This window comes from Kwoniella bestiolae, chromosome 8 (genome assembly GCF_000512585.2).
Source record: "Kwoniella bestiolae CBS 10118 chromosome 8, complete sequence".
Lineage (NCBI taxonomy): Eukaryota > Fungi > Basidiomycota > Tremellomycetes > Tremellales > Cryptococcaceae > Kwoniella > Kwoniella bestiolae.
The window spans coordinates 711,951-727,257 of record NC_089248.1 but is presented as its reverse complement, the minus strand read 5'-3'; the positions used below and the strand labels follow the sequence as shown (position 1 = coordinate 727,257).

General features: G+C 47.5%; 3 protein-coding genes across 3 annotated transcripts; 1 reads left to right on the top strand and 2 right to left on the bottom strand.

The window, feature by feature from the left end:
- Positions 1 to 305: 305 nt before the first annotated feature.
- I302_108858 (uncharacterized protein) lies at positions 306 to 6,577 on the top strand (the record flags this gene model as incomplete). Its single annotated transcript, XM_065870743.1, has 33 exons — positions 306 to 462; positions 547 to 584; positions 648 to 825; positions 882 to 1,123; positions 1,187 to 1,215; positions 1,280 to 1,358; positions 1,414 to 1,524; positions 1,576 to 1,603; positions 1,662 to 1,907; positions 1,983 to 2,129; positions 2,188 to 2,210; positions 2,263 to 2,566; positions 2,622 to 2,741; positions 2,805 to 2,955; positions 3,015 to 3,312; positions 3,385 to 3,778; positions 3,841 to 3,869; positions 3,951 to 4,064; positions 4,150 to 4,232; positions 4,301 to 4,391; positions 4,458 to 4,553; positions 4,604 to 4,687; positions 4,748 to 4,765; positions 4,831 to 4,847; positions 4,908 to 4,953; positions 5,031 to 5,121; positions 5,187 to 5,233; positions 5,299 to 5,652; positions 5,713 to 5,771; positions 5,856 to 6,022; positions 6,116 to 6,243; positions 6,311 to 6,391; positions 6,449 to 6,577. 33 exons carry the CDS (start codon positions 306 to 308, stop codon positions 6,575 to 6,577), a joined length of 4,179 nt encoding a protein of 1,392 aa, XP_065726815.1.
- Positions 6,578 to 6,899: 322 nt separating this feature from the next.
- On the bottom strand, positions 6,900 to 10,961 carry I302_108857 (uncharacterized protein; the record flags this gene model as incomplete). Its single annotated transcript, XM_019194582.1, has 6 exons — positions 6,900 to 7,410; positions 7,506 to 7,956; positions 8,034 to 8,101; positions 8,166 to 8,445; positions 8,528 to 10,642; positions 10,736 to 10,961. 6 exons carry the CDS (start codon positions 10,959 to 10,961, stop codon positions 6,900 to 6,902), a joined length of 3,651 nt encoding a protein of 1,216 aa, XP_019043418.1.
- Positions 10,962 to 11,980: 1,019 nt separating this feature from the next.
- Positions 11,981 to 14,971, bottom strand: I302_108856 (uncharacterized protein; the record flags this gene model as incomplete). Its single annotated transcript, XM_019194581.1, has 15 exons — positions 11,981 to 12,241; positions 12,299 to 12,522; positions 12,595 to 12,864; positions 12,925 to 13,003; positions 13,067 to 13,171; positions 13,256 to 13,424; positions 13,489 to 13,606; positions 13,671 to 13,684; positions 13,752 to 13,898; positions 14,021 to 14,077; positions 14,143 to 14,285; positions 14,349 to 14,423; positions 14,498 to 14,537; positions 14,594 to 14,639; positions 14,740 to 14,971. The coding sequence occupies 15 exons, from the start codon at positions 14,969 to 14,971 to the stop codon at positions 11,981 to 11,983; spliced, it is 1,980 nt and encodes a 659-aa protein (XP_019043417.1).
- Positions 14,972 to 15,307: the final 336 nt, after the last annotated feature.

The window sequence follows — 15,307 nt, the reverse complement described above, 5'->3', positions numbered from 1 at the left end:
TTTGTCGATAGCCACCTGTCGATGTACTGTCAGGCATGCGCATGCGTGGAGACTGACCAGGAACCCTCAGAGAGAGAGAGGGACTCAAAGGAGGGTTGAAACCAGGGACAAAGGATTGACAAAGAAGTATAGACACTTTGTGCGGACAAAGGTTGAATCCAGCTGTAAAATCGAGTGGTCATCGACTCAACCGTAATATCCCAATTATAAAGTAGAGTTCCCAAAATTGATACTTGATCTGACCCTTGTTCTTCTCTTCACCTCAACATCATTATCTGTACTTGCTTCACTTACAACAAATCCTGATGATAATTCCATTCTGGAGGCCGACACCGGCTCCTGCTGCAGCCTTTAAAGGCCAGCCCTTCCCTTACAGAAATGCAGGCTTTTATTCTAAGTTCATCCTAGATTGGGCGGCACCCTCAATCATGGTAGCGTGGTCAAGAGGTTTGGAGGAGGATGGTAAGTCACAGGAGCATGTTACTTGAGAGCTGTAAGAAAGAGGTTGTTGCTGACAAGAGATGTTTTCTTTATGAAAAACAAAAGATTTATACGATCTTACTCCCGAGCTACAAGCGAGGCTGGTGAGTTGACTTAATAGGTTGGGCATTAAGACGAGTTGTGGCTGAACTCCACTCAACACATAGGTGGGTGACGCACTCGAGGCTAATTACATGGCAAGGGTTCCTCCATCTCTTCGACCAGATAGATACAGGTTCACCCAAAAAAGCGATCAATGCTTCTACGATCAGAGCCTCTTCAAGGCGATCTACAAGACAGTATGGAGACCGTGGTGGTGGATGGTGCTTGTCAAACTGGTTGCGCGTGAGTGAGCCGGGGGAAACGCGGAATCCACACTAATTATCCCAATTGAACATCAGTTGGTCTCAGAGCCTATATACCACTCATGATCAAAGACTTACTCACCCAGATCTCAAGAGCACATGAGTGGTACGATGCCATCATGTCAGGGAAAGCTACTTCCCAGCTCGAACCTCCCGCTTCGGTTGCTTACATGGTATCCATCGGATTCGGCATGTGGCTGATGATCTTCCTGTCATCCACGATGCTGTTCTATGCCAATTGGAGGTCGAAATTGACCGGAAAGCTAATGAATCCTGCCGTAAGCGCCTCTTTTCACTTTTCGGAGAGGATGAAGATCAAGCTGAAAATAACGTGTCTTCAGCTCGCCTCTTTGATATCACGGAAAGCAATGTGAGTACGTCCTTGTTCGATTTCACCTTATGGATCTGATCTTGCTTGATTGCAATCGACGCAGGCGACTATCTGGTAAATCGAGAACACAAATGACCGACGGAAAGATCACGACCATGGTCTCCGTCGACACTGCTTTCATCGTGCGTGTGATGACACAATCGATCTTCGCTGATGATACACTTGGTCACGATTCAGGACCCTGCGGTAGACCAGTCAAATGAAACCATCTGTACTCCAGCGCAAATTATAGCCTCGCTGACACTGCTCTTCTGGCAGTTGGGTTGGTCGGCATCGGTGGGCTTGGCGGTGAGTTTCATCAATTCCACTTTCCGCCACGAACTGACCATGATTCGCCAGGTGACACTGTTGGTTATACCATTGAAAGGCAAGTGATTTCGACAACCAACGCTACATCCGCATGACTGAGACCTTGGGTCTTTCAGCCATAATGTTCAAGCGCATCTCCAAGATCCGCCGCACCCAGAACGAGGTGGTGGATGAGCGTGTCCGATTGTTGTCCGAAGTATTGCATAATATCCGGGCGGTCAAGCTGTATGCCTACGAGGCATGGTTTGGCGAGAGAATCAGCGATATGAGACTGAATGAGTTGAAGAAGTTCCAATCGAACAATATCATTTCTTCCGGTTTATCAGCTTTGATGTCGTTTTTACCTACCTTGGCGGCCATCTGCAAGTATCTTCCTAAGAACTATCAGATATTGGTTGGATTGCTTTGCTGATCTCCTGAATTTGCTCATACCGTAGTGACATTCATTTTCTACGCCTTGATGGGTAATAAACTCGACGCGGCTGTGATCTTCTCAAGTCTACAGTATTTCAGTAATCTGCAGAACCCTATTGCTTACTTGCCAGAGGTTTTGACGACTCTTAGTCAGGCTGCAGCGGGCATCAGTAAGCATCCAATTTACCAGCACCGCTGATCGCGAGACGACAGCTGACAATTTGACAGCTCGGATCAACGAGATGCTCCAGGTAAGTCTTGAGGCACAAGCCCGAATGGTGTAGCTGACTCGTTTTCTCTCAGTCGGACGAGCGAGATGGAGAAATTGAAATTGATCCAGCAGGTCCATACGCGATCGATATGGAGGGTGACTTTCAGTTCGAAGGCTTGGACGCAGAGATCTACGAGATCCCACCGAGCAACAAGGCGAAATATTGCGCTTCGTATCTGAAAATTCCGAGGACACTCGCCCGGCGACTGCGTTTCTGGAGAAGACAGGAGGATAAGGGGTATATCAAGATCGATGCAGAACCGACGGTTACAACTAGCAATGCTGAAATTGAGGAGAGGTTTTCCCTTATCGACGTTGACCTGAAAGTCCCAAGAGGTGAGATATCTATTCCCTTCAGAGAGCGGAAGCCCTGACGCTGATCAGCCTACAGGCGCATTGGTATGCATTGTGGGACGAGTCGGGACAGGAAAGACGGCTTTGCTATCAGCATTGACGAAAGAAATGAAGCAGACGAAGGGTCATGTCAAGTTTGGGGGTTCTCTCAGCTACGGTGAATTACAGTATCTTTACTCCTTCAGTCGTGCATTACTCACCGCAAATTGTGTGATTGCAGCTCCTCAACAAGCTTGGGTACTATCGGGGTCCGTCCGAGATAACATCACTTTCTTCACTGATCCTGAAGACGTGGACTTGCGCAAAGTCGAACGAATCATCGATGCATGTGGTTTAAGGGCCGACGTCGAAGCGTGGCCGGATAAAGACCTGTGAGTACGTTCTTGCTTGTATGCATGCATGGCACCAGTGCTGAGAATAGACCTTATAGCACGATAATCGGGGAGCGAGGAGTAACCCTCTCGGGCGGTCAACGACAGCGCCTTTGCGTCGCTCGAGCAGCATATGCCAATGGTGATATCGTTCTTCTTGATGATCCCTTGTCTGCGGTCGATGCTCATGTGGGCCATCATCTGCTTGATCATTGTATCCTGAATGGACCCCTGAGTGAGAGGACAAGAGTACTAGTCACTCATCATTTGGATGTACTGCCACATGCCGATCTGGTCCTTGTCATGGACCGAGCTGAGGATGGGAATGGTCGGATCATCCAGCAGGGTAGTTATGCGGTAGGTTGTCACTCATTCTGATCGTCCACAGCGATACATGGTACTGATACATGTACATCACCCTCGATGTAGGATCTGATTTCTCAGGAAGGTATATTCCAATCCCTCATCGAACAATATGGCGCCAAATCGAGTGACGGAAATTCTGCTTTCAAGACAATGACTGAAACGACTGAAACGACTGACCTGACCGACGGTTCCGAGCAGGATAGTCATGTCGTCAGCTCGGCAGAGAAGGAAGCTCAGAACTTGATATTACCTGAAGACAAGGCTCAAGGTGACGTGTCATCAAGGGTATACAGAACTTATATCGCCTCCGTCAGGTCGGCTGGATTACTAATGCTGGCGGGTGTTTTCCTGGTATCTGCACAGGGAGCCACTGTCCTGAACATCGTGTTCTTGGGCCACTGGTCAGAAGACAAGTATCCTGGCTTACCGCAAGGCGGCTATACGGCTATTTATGCTGGTGAGTTTTGTGAGCTTGACGTTGTGGCACGAAACTGATGCATGGGGATGTTCTGCGAAAAGGTCTGGGAGTAGCCTTGGCTTTGCTTACGGTGAGCTGATGTTTAGCTGGGATCGAAATGTGGCATGTGGCTTCCTCGTTGAGTACCCGCTGATGACTCTCTTCACTGTAGTGGGGATCGATCTTCACCATGTTTTCAGCTGGTATCAGAGCTTCTTTCCATATGTTTGATAAGGCTTGGACCGGTGTGATGAGAAGTCCGACATCGTGGCATGATCGCACTCCTGTGAGTCGTGAAACATCGTTGTTTTGCTCTTCTCTTGCTTTCGTTCGATATCACATTTCTTTGGTAGCTGACGAAAAAGACACAGACCGGTCGAATAATCAATAGACTGTCAAAAGACATAGAGATCCTAGATGATAAAATCGCTTCCACTTGGTATAATGTATTTAGGTGAGCATTATTGATTTATTTTTACATCTCGAGGTGTCCTACACAAATGACTGACTAAATTTGACTAGTGGTACATTGAGTATTGTCGGTGTGATAGCTCTGGTACTTTACACGTATCCAATTGCAGGGTTGATCTTCATCCCGATATTGTACTTTGATGTGAGCCCAACCTCAAAGATCCTCAGAAGCAAGCGGGTCCTCGCTGATCGATCGTGACGGATTTAGTATCTCGCGGTAGTCTTTTACCTCGAGATCTCAAGAGAGATCAACAGGCTGGCATCGACGCTGAGAAGCCATGTCTATACGAATCTCGGTGAACAGGTGAGCACTTTCTGTCTAAAGAAGTTGAACGCCACTAAATCATCGTGTAGTTGGCTGGTATGTCCGTGATCCGAGCTTTCAAGCGGCAAGACACTTTCGAGAGGAGACTGGAGAGATCCCTAGACGAACACCTGGTGAGTGACCTCTTCCTAGAAAAGGACAGTGTGAAACTAATCGACATCGGTCTTCGATAGTCTGCTGTACTGATCGGTGTGAGTCCCTCTTTCCCACTCCGAACGAATATGTCTAATCTCACGCTGACGAGCCCGGTGTATAGGGCTTCACACAAGGCTTGTGAGTCCCCTCGTCATGATACTAGTGGGTACTGTCCATGTCGCTGATCTGAGTTACCAGTTGGCTGGGTAATCGAGTAAGACTGGCCAGTCTACTTTCTGTCATCGTGAGTTACGTTTAGACCACTAACCTAAGCTACTACAATCAACGTGAAACGTCTGACAGTTCTCGCCTTGACATCAGGCCGTAACAGTCAGTGGGATCATCATGAGAGAGTCCATCTCAGCAGCGACATTCGGGGTCGTCTTGACTTACACCCTCAATTCTACTTCTGGTGGGTGACTGTTTGACTAGACACCGGCTGTAATCTGCTGATTGCATACGACCTGGGTAAAATAGCATTGGGCAGATTAGTCGGGTCATTGACAGACGCGATCATCTCGATGGTACGATCGTTATTCTCTTCTGACTACCCTCCAATCTGACATGACTGTACTTGTCCGAACCGCAGAATACCGTCGAGAGGGTTCAACACTATACCGACCTGCCCTCCGAAGCACCCCGTCAACTTCCCAGCGATCCACTTAGCGCCACATGGCCTAGCGAGGGCAAAATTGATTTCAAAGATGTCTCCATGAAATATCGACCTGAGTTACCTCTGGTTCTGAGAGATGTCAACTTCAGTGTAGCGCCAGGCGAAAAGATTGGGATAATCGGTAGGACCGGTTCGGGAAAGAGTAGTCTGATGCAGGTCTTGTTTCGTTTGGTGGAGCTCACGGGGTATCGTGATGAGGTCGAGGTCGATGGGAGTGGGGGGAAGGTGGAGATTGATGGGGTCGATATTAGGAGTTTGGGTCTGGACACGGTAAGTACCTCCCACCGTTGTTGTACATGGAGAGCGAAGCTGACACGGGTATGAACCTAGTTGAGAAGTGGATTATCGATTATTCCGCAAGCTCCTTTCTTATTCAGCGGGACGATTCGGTAAATACACATCTTCTTCTCGCATTTTATTATACAAATACCTGATTGTCGGATGTTCTGACATCATGTCTGGTTTCAATCCAGGGAAAATATCGATCCCCAAGGTTCAAACACCGATGCCGAGCTGCACGATGCTCTCAATCTCATCCAGGGAGATCCGAGGGTCTCTGCCTCCCTCAAAGAAAAGAGCAAATTGGACTATATGGTCGTCAACCAGGGGTCAAACTTCAGTGCGGGTGAGAGACAGCTGAGTGAGTTATCCGAATTGGACTGTACCCGTGACTGAGCCCGTGCTCTGAGATTTTTTGCTAATGTAAAATGTGGACTGGGTTGACCTGACCTAGTCGCTCTAATCCGAGCTATGATGAAGAAATCAAAAATATTGATTTTGGACGAAGCTACTTCCTCTGTCGATCTGGAGACCGACTCGTTGATTCAGAAGATCATTCAGAATGAATTTCCGAATGTCACTGTGAGTCAGTCCTCTGATCTGTCGATGAAGCTGGTTGGCTGACCCAATAGCATGTATAAATCTGTAGTTGTTGTCCATCGCCCATAGGATTCAGACCATCATGAACTATGATAAGATCCTAATAATGGATCAAGGTCGAGTGGTTGATGTGAGTTGTAATTCTCGACACCACGATTGATGGCTATTGACTGATTTGTCTTGGTAGTTCGATACGCCCACAAGATTGTATGATAATCCCGGATCGATCTTCAGGAAGCTATGTGATAGATCGGTAGATAATCGCACCAACCCATTAGTCGAACGTACATTCAGTCAACTGATGTTCTACGCATGACATAACAGAAATTAACCAAGCAAGACTTTAGTGAACAGCTCTAGTGTTAACGTCAGTCGTGAGATAGGATTAGCGGTGATGACAAGGAAGGACACGTACAGTATCATCTTTCATTTATACTTCTATTTATGTTCAAGCTACTCTAATAATCCATATCCGAAACAACAAGTACATATCAAACCCTTTTCTTCCCTTTCCTTCAACTTTCTATTATATGAAACCCATTGTGAAAACAGTCAATCTAGATAGTTCTATGTTATATAAAAGGTAAACTTCAACCAGACAAACACGTACAACCACCTTACCATCCACATTTATCACTTTAATCCCTAATACCCATTCTCGACCTACTCCTACTTCCCGATCCAGATCCTCTCGTACTGAACATGATCTGTCCATGGCTCTGATCATCCTGATCTACTATCCGACTCGTACTGACACTTTGTCTTCCTCTCGAGGATTCTCCGGCAGTAGCTTCCCCATACGACGGTGGCGTTTCACCCGTCTCGGTCTGTTGTCCAGACATCAACCTATCGTACACTATATTCCTCTCTAGCAACGTATCCTCCCCATTCTCCCCATTGGGGGGTTGGTCGGCGGTTCCTCTTCTATGTATGTGAGACTCGGGTTGTACGACTGTGGAAGAGGTTGATATGAGATTATTGTTTGTGTCTCCCCTTGCTGTCCCTGAAGTGTTGGGAGTGGTAGACTTTGTTCCGTGTATCGAACAGACGCCTGGGGTTGTCATCATACCTCTGTTGAGGACGCTGTAGGTAGGTAATGAGTTCCACTGAGGGTTGACTCGACAGTCTAGGATCTTGATGGGTGTTTCACTGTACCGCACGAAGGATAATTAGCCATAAATCTCACCTCCCTCTCACCCGTTCGAACTGATTGACAGGTAGATGTGAAAAGAGTCAACACTCACATGATAATATCAAACTGCTTCCTCCTACCTTTCGAGTCCAACGCTACATCATCCCCTCTCTCAACTCTGATAGTAACCTTCAACCAATGTCCGACCGTTATATTCGTCTGTTCATGCTTGGTGGTAAACTTAATCTTGGACGCACAATCCGGTACATGCAATTCTTTCTCAAGATGCCAAGGTCCGGTAGGTTCCATCAGTTGGGCATACATCGAATCGTTGGGATCACGATCCAGATCGAATACGTCTGTAGGGGGATTATTGATCACTGCCTGTCTTGCCATCTCAGCTATGGGTGATTGTTCTGCCGCATTGGGATCATCTGAGATGATAGGTAAGAGGGGTTCCACGCGTTCTTTGTAATCTGGCTGTTTGATGAATAGAAGGACGAATCGCTTGGGTGTCTCGTGTCGCGCGACTTTGCGTTCTTGAGCGAAGTAATCGGTTTTCTCTGTGTCCCCTCATTCATGTCAGATCCCATCCATAATATCTTTTCACCAAAACAACAGGAAGTGAACTGGAACTTACCTTCTAAGGCAACGGTTAATCGATGTATCTTGCATTTAAGCAGAGGCATCAACCTGAGACTGATTGGTCTATACCACGCACAACATCAGCGCTTGTCTCTTCGAAATGTCATATATGCAAACAGAAACTCACATGGTACCAGCGATAGGGAATGCCTTCCCACCCAATGTAATCTGATATCTCATCTGTTCCTCCCATTGTCTCTCCACAATGACGTTCTCAGTCTCCTCCATATCGTCTTCCTGCGGTTGAGCAATCATGGTAATTTCCATATCCTCCGTCAAGTTCGGTGTGAGCGCGCCGACCCTGATCACACTGGCTTTGAGTCGATAAGAGACCGAACCAAACTCAGCATGGATAGTGGGAGGAGCAGTGACGGGGATGGGGAACGAGATGGGGTAATTGTATGTTCCTAAAAATCCACACAATGACGCATCAGCTAATGAACCTTTCTTCCAGCCTAAACCATGGATCGATAGCCGTTTGCAACTCACCCTTCCTGAACTCCTTCCAATTATGCACATCCTCTCCGTGGTGATCCTCATGTTCGCCCAGCCCCAACTTATCCGTCAAAACCTTCATCCCCATATGTCTACCCCTCGCTCTACTTCTACTTCGCTCTTCGCCATCCCTATTCCTCGCTACGCTCGAATCTCTATCCCTGGACCTGCTCCTTCTGCTCGTCGATACAGATCCCGCCCCACCCCGACCATAGGAAGGTTGGAAATCGTCCCCTCGGAACGAAGACGAAGGGTTCCTACTTCCCCCTCGTTGTTGTCGGAGAGTATCGTTGGGTCCATATCCTGAGTAACTGCCCGTCATGGACATGCTAATACTTTGACTCGAAGAGGATGCGGTGGGTAACGGTGGTCGATCACTGAATCCACTATCACCCGCCCTGGAGGGACTTGACATTCTCGACCTGCTCTTGGAGGAGCCCCGGCCATGATGATGATGATGGTGGAAGGTCTCTTTGACATCTCTACTTAGTCCTCTCAATGTAGCGGCCAAGCTGAATTTCGAGCTTTTCCTACCTCGACTATCTTCACTCGGTTCTCGGTGAGTGCTGGACGAATTTCGAAGATGTTGCAAACTTGGTGCAGACGATAAGGAAGGTGTACCACTAGCAGATCGTTGAGGACGAGAAGAGTTCCTAAGTGAAGACGGTACATTCACCTGGGAACCGGAGGTGACTAAACCTGGGCTTTCAACGATTGTCGATGCGCTACCTGTCCTGGAACTTCGCCCTTGTCTAGTGACTGTGGGTAAAGGGTCTTGATGAGACAAGTTGTTGACGGAAGTTTCGGAGGTTTGACGATTAGAGTTGGATATCGTACTTGTCCTTCGAGAGGCGTTGGGACTATTGGATTCATTGCCTGATCCCTGAGCGGTATTACCCAGAGTCTCTGTAGACGAACGATGGTGGATCGAAGGAGGAGCGGAGTTGACAGGGGTGTTATGAGCGGTATTGACAACTGAGACAGCTTGAATACCTGTCGGGTGTCGTTCCTCAGGCGTACTGTCATGGGAGGGGCCCGGAGCATTATCTTGGGAGGACAAAGTGAGAGAAGCAGACGAAGTAGAAAATTGAGAGTTGAATGTCCGAACGGAGGCAGCTCTATTCCCGCCGGCGGTCGATGGTCCAGCGGATGGAGGAGGCACAGAGACTTCAGCGGTGTTTGAATCAGGGGCAGTACTTGCAGACTCTTCGGGAATAGGCGTCGATGCGTCTTGGCTCGAGGTTGCAGTTGGGTGCCCGTCATTCCCGTTTGCAGCAGTACTATCATGAACTGGATCCTGGAATCTCACTTCCCCTGCACTCATATGCGAGCTTCGCTGATTCAAGATAGGTCGTAGGGCAGGAGATAGAGCCGCCGAGTCGTCTTCTTCCTCTTGTAATGCCGATTCTCCCTCAGCAGATGGTAAAGTAGGTGACCACACCGCGCCTTCCCGAACAGCATCCGAGGACAGGGTACTTCTAAGCTGATGAGCCGGTCTTCTATGTTCCGCTTCTGCGCTATCTCCTCTCTCAGACGTGTTCTGCGATGGTGCGGCGGATGCAATGGGTGATAACGCAGGTTCGCGAGAAGTGGTGGTCGCCGGGCCAGAAGCGTTACTCTGTCTAAGTGAAGATGGGCGAGACGGAAGTCCGGAGACTCCTGGTAGGGTGGAACTGCGATGAGGAGGGGAAGCGCGAGGGGTATAAGCTGGTGAAGGTCCTCTCTCCTGTATGTTTAGGTTTTGCAGGTCCAGGAAACTCGACCGAGTAGATTGGGGAGTTTCGAAGCTTGGTCTTCTTGAGAACCCATCTCTATGCCAGGAGTGGTTATCGTGCGTGCCAGGCATGGCACTGCTTGATCTGGGTCCACGAGGTCTACCGATATCCAGCCAATCGTCCAGATCATCCCTTTCTCCTGGGACATCATGTAAATCATCATGATCATCTATCTCCTCATCCTCATTTCCTACTCTTACGCCTGGTCCCACCGAGAGCGCTCTCCTAGCTGATCTGGATCGAGAGTTATCGTGGTGAACTGCGTTGAAGAATGTAGTTTGCTCCGAGAGGATCACATGCTCTTCGTACGTGTCCATTCGTTTGGATCCAATACCTGTACGACCAATCAAGCAAATTAGATTAAGTTGACACCTCACAAAGTGTCATTGGTGTATCGATGGGAGATAAGAAGATAAGCGAAACTCACCTTCAGGCCATTCTGTCCTAGCTTTCCCCTCGAGTTTGATGGTGATACTCCTTATCCTCGTCGGTTTACTCAATCGCAAGGTCAACAGACCTCTGACCATAGCAGGTTGTCCATCCTGTCTGACCGCCTGAGGTCTCCCACGGAAATCCAATCCTGTGGATGGTCCCTTGAGGAAGATGACTGGTTCGGTGAGTCGGATCTGGAGTGGTCCGTTATTCTTTGGCATGGTGGCGGATGATCATCGATATGGATGATTGGGTTGGAAATTTATGTACACAAGTGGTAGTGATGAGATGGATGATGAATGGATTGATGGTATTGTTATGTGATATTCGGCTGTTTTTTGGTATATGATACGGGTGATGGTGATGGTGATGGTGATATTCCTCGGTCGGAACTCAAGGCTTTACTTTTGTTTAAACCTCGTCTAAGTGACATGTATAGGTCTAGGCTTGTATTGAGATTGTATATATGGTTAAACGTATGGTGTAGCGTGGTTGATGATTGTTCTAAGCGAGGTGAGATGGATGGGTTCACATAAGGTATGTTCAATCCCTCATCTTGTTGTACCACATCCACACTTTCAATTCACAAGTTCTGCCACCGGCGGTAGAGTGGGTTTGTCGACGTCAATGAACCAACTCCCTTTGAGTGATCAATCCAGCCAAGTGGAGAGTGTATAGTAGAGTGATGAGCAGGACTATCAAGATGGATGAAGCGCATGTGTATGGTACTGAAGTGAGATCTATCATGTAGGATTGAGTGATAGTGGTGCGGTTAGCAGTGTTAGTGTAGTATGGATTCAGGGTCCATCTCTCAAAAAATAACCGGCAGTAGCGACTGACTGTAGAGTAGATTATATGCTATCGGACAAAGACGGGCTGAGGGGAGGGACTGGTTAAGGAAATTTTTCACAACACGAAAACAGATGCATGTGGGTTACGAGTCAACCGAACGAGGGTCCGTATGGGGACTTTATCGACCCCGTAGATCCTCACCCGCTTCACATCAACTGATGAGACGGATTATGCATGATGTATATCATCGAAAATGATGCATCAGCTTCACACCATAGGGGAGTCTTTGCACTGGGTGATATAGTATTCATTTCTACATGTCTAATCCTACATGTATGTTTCCGAACGACAATCGCGACATACTACTGCAGTGTACTGTACACCCTCGTTTGGCTTGCAAGCAGATATGTAAAAAAGACTTTCCACCCTCTCTCTCATGGATACCCTGTTATACCAATTCCGTTATTTTATCTTTCTTCCTCTGCTCGCTCTCTACGTCCCCACCGTCCGTCACGGTCCTATCGCTCGAAGCTGAGGATCCCATGTTCACATTCTCACCGTCAACGGGATCCATCACCTCCCGATCTCCTTGAGCCTTCTCATCATACATCTCAGTCGAAGGTTGAGCCTCGACATCCGCCGGCGCATTTTCCAAGGCAGCCTGGCCTCTAGCCCTATTGAGACTATACGATCTCGTCGGTAAAGTGATCTAAAAATCGTCTCTCATTAGTACAGACCACCTAACACGTCGAGAGATAGGACGTACAAGTAGAGCAGCAGCGAAGAACGCCGCACCGACGATCCAACACACCCTAAAACTATCTGCGAAAGCCTTTAATACCATATCTTTCATTTCTCCCTCTGGCAATTCATGTAATGATTTATACCCCGATGCAGATTCCGGTACGGTAAATTCGGTACCATATCCAGGAATGACGGCGAACTTAGATCGAAGGTTTGTATTGAGAATGGCGGTGAATACTGCTAGACCTACACACCCGTTCCCATTTCATTTTTAGCTCGGGACATCTTGAATTGTGAGGTTTATGGGTAAGTACCCACCTATACTACCTCCTGCGTTCCTCGTTAGAGACCACGAAGCTGTAGAGGCAGCCATCTCCTTCAACGGCATAGCAGCTTGTATGATCAACATTGGAACCTGAAGACATAAACCTGTACCTATCCCACCAAGAAGTAGGATCCCTTCCAGCGTCGCTAATTTTACATTCGAGGTGAAGAGTCCGTAATACAGTCCCCAAGATAAGGTCGCTAGGCCATATCCGAACCATGCTACTGGTCTGATGATCCTCAAACGAGAGTTGATCAAACCGGCTTCGTGATCAAAACGTCCAATTAGCTTCTGCCTTGATATTTATGGGACGCACAACTTACCGACTACTGTCATCCATGCTACGCAGCATGCGAATGGTAAAAGATGAACACCCGATTGGATCGGAGAGTCGCCTCGAAGCTATCACAATGCATCCATTCAGTAAAATCCCTTTTTTGCAACAGAGAAGGGTACTCCACTTACACCTTGCAGAAGCTCAGGTAAAAGATAATTGAACGACAAGAACGCAGCAGCATGTAAAGTCGAAGCGAGAAGGAAGAAAGCAGTAGTACGGTTCTTGAACATTCTCTGCAAGATTCACGATATATCAGTAGATAGCTTAACCCATGTACTGTATCAGTCGAAAGGCAATATGTAAGATGAAACACCTACAGCAGGGATAATAGCATTTCTTTTGGTGGTCAAGAAATTTACCACAGCAGCCAAAAACATGACTGCTCCAGCGATGATAATACCATACGAAGCGGGCTGACCAAATCCGAAATCTGCTGCTCGTGAGAAACCGACGATGAGCAGACCAGAGGCGATCATCAATAGAGCTCTAGGGGTCAAGGAAGCGGGACTATCAGCACTAGCAAGAAGGACATGGTCTAGGGTGTACTTACAATCCCACAAAATCGAATGTCCGGCTCAACTCTCTAAAAGTCAATTTCCGAGATGGGTTGAGTTTCAGTGTGAACACAAGTAGGACGAAAGCGATACCGCACGTTGGAAGATTGATATCTGAAAAACAAGACCAATTGTTAGGGTCAATCAGGCAAGTAGCTCGTAGAGAGAGAATACATACAGAAACACCATCGCCTGCTCGGGATTGACACTTGACATTAGCGGACACACTAGGTCAATTAGTAAATCCTAAACCACTCACCAAGACGCCTTCTCCGTCAAAACACCTCCCAATATAGGTCCAAGAACAGCTGCTATACCCCAAGCCGAACCCATGAAACCCTGGTATGTGCCTCTTTGATGCAGTGGGACGATATCGGCTATCATATGAACGAGGATCAGGTGAGGTCTTTCCAATACGACCTAGGGATGACAAACCTACACACTACGATCGAGCTGGGAATCATTATTTATTTGGTATCAGCCCTGGCCTTTTGACAAGGTAGATATAACGAATGACGAGATACTCACGTCAAACCGATGATTGAACCTCCTCCAATGCCCTGGAACGCTCTAGCTATGATCAACCTGTCCCACCAGATCCAGAATCAGCATAATCCCTGCTTTGCGTGATACCCTAGCCAGCGACTTACCAGCTCGAGCTCTTCGCAGCCCCACAGAGCGCCGAGAAAATCGTGAAGATGATGATAGCAGCGTATAACATTGGTTTACGACCTATTATATCTGATACTCTGCCATTGATGGGAGTTTGCAATGTTGAGGCTAACAGGTAAGACTAGAAGGGGGTATCAGCTGTCATGTTGGTGAATTGGTCATAAAGCTGAGAAGGGATACGTACCGTTCCTACCCATGAGTACTCCGACGGTGAGGCATGCAGATCTTCCGCTATCGTTGGTAAGGCTGTAGCTACGATCTGTTGAATGAATGTGCGCCCTTGATCAGTCATTATTGCTGATCCGCGGAAGCTGACAGTCAATGTAGGCTCACCGTCTGATCCAAAGCTGATAGGAACAGTACCAATCCGATGCTATGTGTCAAGTCAAATGCTATCCTCCATATAACTAACCCATATCGACAACTCACGCTGGCATAACCAACTTCAAATTGTTCTTCGGTAAATCAGGAACATCTATATTTCTATATCAGCATCATCTCCACCTGCAAGGCTTCCTTCAGGCCGATAAAGACAGAAGATTGGGGATATAGCGAACGGCTGAATGTGAACACACCTTCATCGCCCTCCGTCAACCCCTTCCCCTTCACCTTCTTCCTATCGCCTGACCCAGATCTAACAGTCGCATCGCTTCCTTTCCTTCTTTTATCATCCTCTACGAACGGCGGATTGGGCGATTTCAACCTATCCGACGTTGTCGGTACTGCCAATTCATCTTGGATGGGTACATTCGATATTGGGTCGACGGGGTGGGGAGGTCTACTTGATTCCCCGTTTTTTGAAGTCATGTTGTTATAGCTGACGTATACGGGTTGACACTGAGACTCTGATATATTCGACTCAAGCTGGTCGAGTCTTTTGAGATGTCCACTTTGTCAAAAGTCGAGTGACTTGATGCTTCTTTTCTCGATTCCGTGTCTTCGGCTAAATCGCTAATTCCAAACTCCTTCTCGTACCGTACGAGTATGTTATTCGAGACTTCTCTTCCTACTGTACAAGGTATACACACACAATCTACAAATGTCCGATCAACTCTATCCAATATCAAAGATAGAGACGGTGGTATAAAGATGAATGATCCATTGCAAACAAACGCGTGATCTCATGACATCTCTTCCCCACTC